Source organism: Myotis brandtii, unplaced genomic scaffold (assembly GCF_000412655.1).
Source record: "Myotis brandtii unplaced genomic scaffold, ASM41265v1 scaffold19, whole genome shotgun sequence".
Lineage (NCBI taxonomy): Eukaryota > Metazoa > Chordata > Mammalia > Chiroptera > Vespertilionidae > Myotis > Myotis brandtii.
Window position 1 is genome coordinate 498,861 of NW_005357075.1, and position 6,775 is coordinate 505,635.

The 6,775-nt window shown below is 55.9% G+C and overlaps 1 protein-coding gene across 1 annotated transcript in view; it reads right to left on the reverse strand.

Moving 5' to 3' along the window:
- Positions 1-254: 254 nt before the first annotated feature.
- Positions 255-6,775, reverse strand: part of R3HCC1 (R3H domain and coiled-coil containing 1) — an 8,230-nt gene continuing 1,709 nt past the window's right edge. The window contains exons 4-8 of the mRNA XM_005864616.2: positions 5,509-6,112; positions 4,356-4,528; positions 2,067-2,137; positions 1,449-1,544; positions 255-564 (exon numbers count right to left, since the gene is read on the reverse strand). Of these exons, the coding sequence (XP_005864678.2) occupies positions 428-564; positions 1,449-1,544; positions 2,067-2,137; positions 4,356-4,528; positions 5,509-6,112 (1,081 nt within the window). The 3' untranslated portion in view covers positions 255-427. The remainder of the gene's footprint in view (positions 565-1,448; positions 1,545-2,066; positions 2,138-4,355; positions 4,529-5,508; positions 6,113-6,775) is intronic.

The window sequence follows — 6,775 nt, forward strand, 5'->3', positions numbered from 1 at the left end:
GGAGAGAGTGTAAGGAAGGAAGGGAGGGAGGGGGAAAGAGACACACATCAATTGGTTGCCTCCCACATGCTCCCCGGCCAGGCCAGGGATGGAACCTGCAACCCAGGTAGGTGCCCTTGTCGGGGAATCAAACCCATGACCCTTCGGCATGCAGGCTGACGATCTAACCACTGAGCAACACCAGCCAGGGCAGATTATGACAACTTTAACATGCAGGCTGACGATCTAACCATTGAGCAACACCAGCCAGGGCAGATTATGACAACTTTAAGTGTTTATTTTTTCTCAACTTCTGGAAGTAGACCAAATTGAAGCCCACCACGCCCCACAGTGACGCTCCAACGGGAGGACAGGGCTGATATGAAAAGGCTTGTGGTGTTGAGGTACCAGCTTGTCACGGGGTGTTGATTCAGGCTGGCCGGGCCTCTCAGGGCCTCGGGGAGGTAGGAGACTCAACAGCAGGCCGCTCTTTCTTGTTGTGTTGAAGCCCCAGGGCCCGGGCCACCAGCCTCCGGGCCACGGCTGTACTTGTCTGTGGTCTCTCCTTCGCCAGACGCAGGAGCTCTGAAAGGAAACCCCGTGGGGCGGGGACTCAAATTCAAGACCATGACCACCTCCCTTCCCAGTGACAGCAGCCTCAGAGGCCATCGGAGCCAACCTCTAGGACCCGTGTGCCCGCAGCCTGGCCAGATGCAGTGAGAGGAGCCCGCCTCGGGCTGCCGGGTCCTGACCTAATCCTGCCACCTCTCTGTGCCCTGCCCGTTTCTCCACCTCCACAGTACACCTCCCTGCTCTGTAGGGCCCTGTGGGAGGGAAATCACGTCAGGGTGGGACACCGAGAGCTCTTGGACAGACAGGGTATTTACTGTCCCCAAGAAACACGGGGCACAGGCCACACGATCCACAGAGTGTGGAGGGCGTCGGCAGGCCTCTTCTGGGCCAGTGTCGCTGGCCTCTACAAGTCCCCATCATGCTTTCTGGAAGGAGAAGGGGCCAGGGACGAGCCGTCACTTATTTGGCACATTTTGTGTGCCTCTCCTCTCCCGGTGGTCTGCCAGGCTCTTGTATCTACGCCGCCAGCATACTCTGTATGATCTGCTTATTGTACAGAGAAAGAAACCAACTCACAGACATTAGGTGGCTCACTCAAGGTCAACTTAAATAAGTGACAAAGCCAGGATCACACGCAGGGCGGACTCTTTTACCCCACTGCTCAACATGGTTCCCACGGACTTGCGGAAAAGACCCAGCTTCTCCCTGAGCAGGTGTGAGCGGGAGGGCAAGCCCCGAACAGGGCAGCTGGCAGACGCCTGCTGGGCGTCCCCGGCACCCGGGTGTGGGAGGAGCACCCCACTGGCCATTGAGCTCAGGGGTCCTCAGGCAGAGAGCTGAACAAGGGGGACTGACCGACGCACACGGCCTGCCCCGCGGGACAGCCGCTCCCTTACTTGGCCTCTGCAAGGCTTTCAGCTTCGACTGCTTGCTTCCCTGCGTGAGGGGCCGGATCTTGAGCCCGGAGAACTCCCTGGTCAGGGCTTCAGCAGCTGTGGAAAGAAAACATCTGGAGCCAACCTCTCCTCTTCCTGGAAAGGCCCCCTCAGGGCCCAGGAGCACACATACCACCCAAAACCAATGCAGCCACTTCATGCGCCCATTCAAAGCCCAGGGACAGGGCTGCCTGGAGGCAACTGTGCCAGCTGCCCACCCACCCCCTCCCCACATGCCTGCATGGCCCCGCCCGGTGCTCAGCGGGAAAACCTGCGAGCCCAGCGTCCACCCTCCGCCCTGCACTGCTTTAGACCTAAAAAAACAGCACTTTCAACACGTGGAAGCACCTAGGGCTTGGCCTGTGACATGTGCTCAGTGTCACCTGCACCGGAAGCCTCTGGACGGAGGGCACTAACGTGAATAGGAAAGGCTGTGACTGCCTGGCCGAGCCCACCCTGCTCCCTGGGCTCCTGCATCAGGGCTGGGAGTGGGCTGCAACCTGGACCCGGGCGGTCTACACCAGGTCCTGTCCCTTGTCAGTGACAGAGAAAGGGCTGAGCCCACGTGAAGCCGCCTACCTGAGGACAGGCAGGGAAAGACGCCGAGCGCATGCGTGTCGTCCACCCACTGAATCTTCAACTCCTTCTCTCTGAGACGGGGAAGAGGAAGCAGAGAGATTATGAAAGCAAACAGGCAAAACCCTTTCTGCTACAGGAAGTCCCCTCCCACCTCCAATCCACAAACACTGTGAGTCCAAGACAAGTTCCATCTCCTCGAGGAAGGAGACAATCATTCGCAACAGACCTTCTCGGAAGACCATGTGGTTGGCTTCAGCAAGACAAACCACCCGTGGATCGGGTGGGTCCCTACTCCTGGGTCTGGCGAAGCCAGGACTGAGAGAACTCAAAGACGAAACACCCAGGGGGATGGAGGCTCCTACTGGCGCTGGCACAGCCCCTAAGGGCGTGGGGTCTGAGGCTGGAGACAAAAGGGTTGTGTGGCAGGGACAAGGGACAGGACGGCAGAGAGATTATGAAAGCAAACGGGCAAAACCCTTTCTGCTAAAGGAAGTTCCCTCCCACCTCCAATCCACAAACACTATGAGCCCAAGACAAGTTCCATCTCCTCGAGGAAGGAGACAATCATTCGCAACAGACCTTCTCGGAAGACCATGTGGTTGGCTTCAGCAAGACCAACCACCCGTGGGTCGGGTGGGGGTCGGGTGGGTCCCTACTCCTGGGTCTGGCGAAGCCAGGACTGAGAACTCAAAGACGAAACACCCAGGGGGATGGAGGCTCCTACTGGCGCTGGCACAGCCCCTAAGGGCGTGGGGTCTGAGGCTGGAGACAAAAGGGTTGTGTGGCAGGGACAAGGGACAGGACCTAAAATCCGCATGTGTGTGTTACTGCTCCCCATCAACTTTCCTCCCGGTGCTCAGGCCAGCAGCCCCGAGTCTGAGGTCACACAGCAGCTCCCCACCCCGCTTCTCTGTGGGCCGAGGCTACGCTGGCTGAAGAAGTCACAGGTGCCCCGGGTTGGCCACGTGGGAAAAGGGATTTTTGTTTATTCATTTACTTATTTTTGTTAATTCTCACCTGAGCCCCATCAACTTTCCTCCCGGTGCTCAGGCCAGCAGCCCCGAGTCTGAGGTCACACAGCAGCTCCCCACCCCGCTCCTCTGTGGGCCAAGGCTACGCTGGCTGAAGAAGAAGTCACAGGTGCCCCGGGTTGGCCACGTGGAAAAAGGGATTTTTATTTATTCATTTACTTATTTTTGTTAATTCTCACCTGAGAATATTTTTTCCATTGATTTTATTTCCTTTTGTTAATCCTCACCCGAGGATATTTTTCCACTGATTTTTAAGGAGAGTATAAGAGGGAAAGACAGAGAGAAACAGTGATGTGAGAGAAACACATTGATTGGTTGCCTCCAGGCCGGGGAGGAGCCTACAACCAAGGTTTGTGCTCTTAACCGGAATTGAACCTGGGACCCTTTGGTCCGCAGGCTGACGCTCTAGCCACTGAGCCAAACCTGCTCTATCCATTGAGCAAAACCGACTAGGGTTCCATTGACTTTTAGAGAGTGGAAGGGAAAGGAAGAGACAGAGAGAGAAACACCCATGTGAGAATCACATCGATTGGTTGCCTCCCGCACGCACTCTGAACAGGGCTGGGGATGGAGCCTGCAACCGAGGTACGTGTCCTTCACTGGAATTGAACCCAGGACCCTTTAGTTTGGGGGCCTATGCTCTATCCACTGAGCCATATCGGCTAGGGCAGGAAAGGGATTTTTAAAAGCATACGTAGGAAAAGAGAAGGGGGACTGGAGAAAGGAAAATGAGCATTAAAAAAAAAGAAGAAAAGACTGGAGTTGGAGTTAAGGAATTTGGGGGAACAGGAGAAGTCTTTTCTCTGGGTATATCACTTCAGCTCCCATTTCCACCCGATTCTTCCCGACTCAGTTCCTGCACGGAGATGGCCCTCATTCTGTTGACGGACTGACTGGGTAGCTGGGATGTGGAACAAGGAGGTGGGGGGTGGGCTGCCTGCGTCCTGCATGGGGAGGAGGGCCCCACTGGGGCTGGCAGGCATGTGGGCCTGCAAGGGTGCTGCATGTGCCAGTAGGACCAGCTCTAGGGCCTCTGGAACACGCCTACAACCAAAAACCGCTCTCCTCTTCCCCCGCACTGCCAGTAGGCTGAACTGCCCAGAAGTATGGAGCCCACAGCACTGGCATCTACTTTCTGCCTTTCTTTCTAGATGGCTGGGCACCGGGAGAGGGGCCCAACAACAAAGGCGTGTCCTAGGTCCTCTCTAGAGGGAGCACCCCGCCTCCTCTGCCTCCCCGAACCCTGGCCTGTACTCACTGGAACTCGGAAAATGCTGCCAGCAGGTCCTCCGTCTTGAGTTTCGAGTCAAAGTCGTAGATCTCCACCACGTGGGCAAAGTCCTGCTCTCCCGGCAGCTCCTCTGCGAAGGAGGATGTGTCCACATGGATCTTCTCCACCTCAATCTCCTTCTGGGTCAGGTTGTCCGTTATCTGGGGGAGATCAGGCCGTTTAGCCAGGCGAGCTCTGGCACAGAGCTCCACACAACTGCTTGCAAACCCACAGAGTCCCGCAGGCTTCTGGGTGGGCAGGGGGGAGAGTTAAGGGTGGGTTCCCATGGGAGGCACACATGGCAGGAGCCTAGGAAAGGCAGCACACAGGAGTGGAAGATGGAGAAGGGCTGGTAGTGGGTGAGGGAACTTGCTTTAATGGAGTCCCCACTGGGTGACTGGCACCCACACATTCTGTTTCATGGAATCCTGAAAGCTCTATTCTATGTATCTGCTTCACAGAGGGGGACACTGTAAGTCAAGGAATTAAGTAATTCTGCCCAAAGATGCAGACATCTTTGCATCTTTGGAGACAGAGCTGGGCAAGTCCAGGATCTTTCCTTCCCTCCTGAATGACGTGATATTAGGCAAGTCTTTCTGGTCTCCATCCTTCACCTATAAAATAGCAATAAAACACACCTGCCCTCCCATCTGAACACCACAGCCAGTCTCAGGGAGACTCTGTTCCAAGCAAACAAGATTTGTAAGACAAAGCTTCAGGCGGAAGAAAAAAATTCATGACCAACATCTGCAGTTCCTTACAAAGCAAGCCCACATACATCCTATCTGCTACCTTGTGAAGGATGTAGTATCACCTGCTTTTCAGATGAGGAAACCGAGACTCAGAAAAGCAAAAGGACTTGCCCGTAGTCAAATAGCTCCTATGTGGTTGAGCTGGGACCCAAATCCACACCCCTGACCCCATATCCATGAGCCTCCTCCCTCCACGGTGTCAGTCCTGACTCCTTCGGGCCAAAGCCCCGTGCTTTACCTCCATGTCCCCTCAGGGACCCCTATCACCCAACACACGGCCCTTCTCAGCCAGCTCATGCCCCGCCCCTCCATGACCCTTGGTCCCAGCCACCCAGGACTGCACCCACCTCACTTCCGCCCTCCCTTTTCCCGGCTTAAGAGCTCATCACCTCCTGCAGCAGCTCACTGTAATCTTCCTCGGAGAAGCTGCCAGGCCCCTCAACTTCCACCTCTTCCTCTTCCTCCTCTGCTGCCACACTCTTCTCCAGCTCACTCCCATTCCGCTCTTCCAAGTCCAGCTGCGCACCGGACAAAGGCTGTGTGGCCTTCTCCAGGCTGTCTCCGGTCCCTGAGTGGCTCCCAGGCCCCGAGGGCTCAGTTCCCCCTGGGTCCTGCAGCTGCTCATTCTCGCATGGCGGGCCGGGGCCCTGTAGGTCCTCTGTTGCCTGAGTCTTCAACACAGGAGGTTCCTGAGCGGCACTGGGGTCCCCAGCACCAACATCTCCAGGCTCTTCCAGGAGTCTGCCAGCAGGAACGTCAACCTTGTGCCCCGGGGTAGGGGTTGGAGCCCATTCTTCTGGCCTGCGCAGTACCCGAGGCACGTACAAAGCCTGGTCCGGCTTGCGTCCTCGATGCCCCCGCCCCCTGCCTGCCCGCGCCCCTCGGGGACCAGCAGCCGGTCCCTGGTTTGAGGTGGGCCACGGACCTCGGGACTTGCTGGGGTGGGAGGCAGGAGGGCGGCAGGGGCCAGAGAGTCCATCTGAACTGGGTAACCTGAAGCAGGAACAGAAGGTGATCAGAGCATGTCTGGGCCCCAAGGAAAATGATCTACTGGAGCGACCAGCCGTTCAGGCCTGAGGCTCTCAAGTCAGCATTAGGCAAAACCCAAAGCAAAACAACCCTTGAAAATACCTTAGGAAGGCACCCCAGCAGGGGCTGAACGCTATCTCTGAAGTAGCCCCAAGCAGCCAAGCTCTACCTCCAGTGTTTAAACTGAGTTAGAGATGGCCAAACCTTCTGTTATGTACCAGGTAAATACCTGGTGGTATTGGGAAAATATTAAACATGATTCGATCCTGGGTTTTGGCAACCAAAAGAAAAAAAAAAATCAAACACGGGGCTCCTAGTCATTATAAGATCCTAAGAGATGCACATGGACACAGAGATGAGTGAAGGCTCAGATGAGCTTCTCACGTTCATTGAATGGCCTCTGGGGCACTGGCTCCGAGTCATGCGCAGACACCCTCATTGCTTAAACTGCGTACTCTCTCTCTCTCTGTTTTGGCCCAACAAGTATAGTTGAATTTGCTAAACGAACTCCACAAACAATGCACATCTATTCCACTACTGAAACAGGCACTGCTGACTTTAAGCAACTGAGGCTGGAGATAGAGGCAGCAGCCTGGGGGCTCTTTGCCCCAATTTCCTGACAAGCCG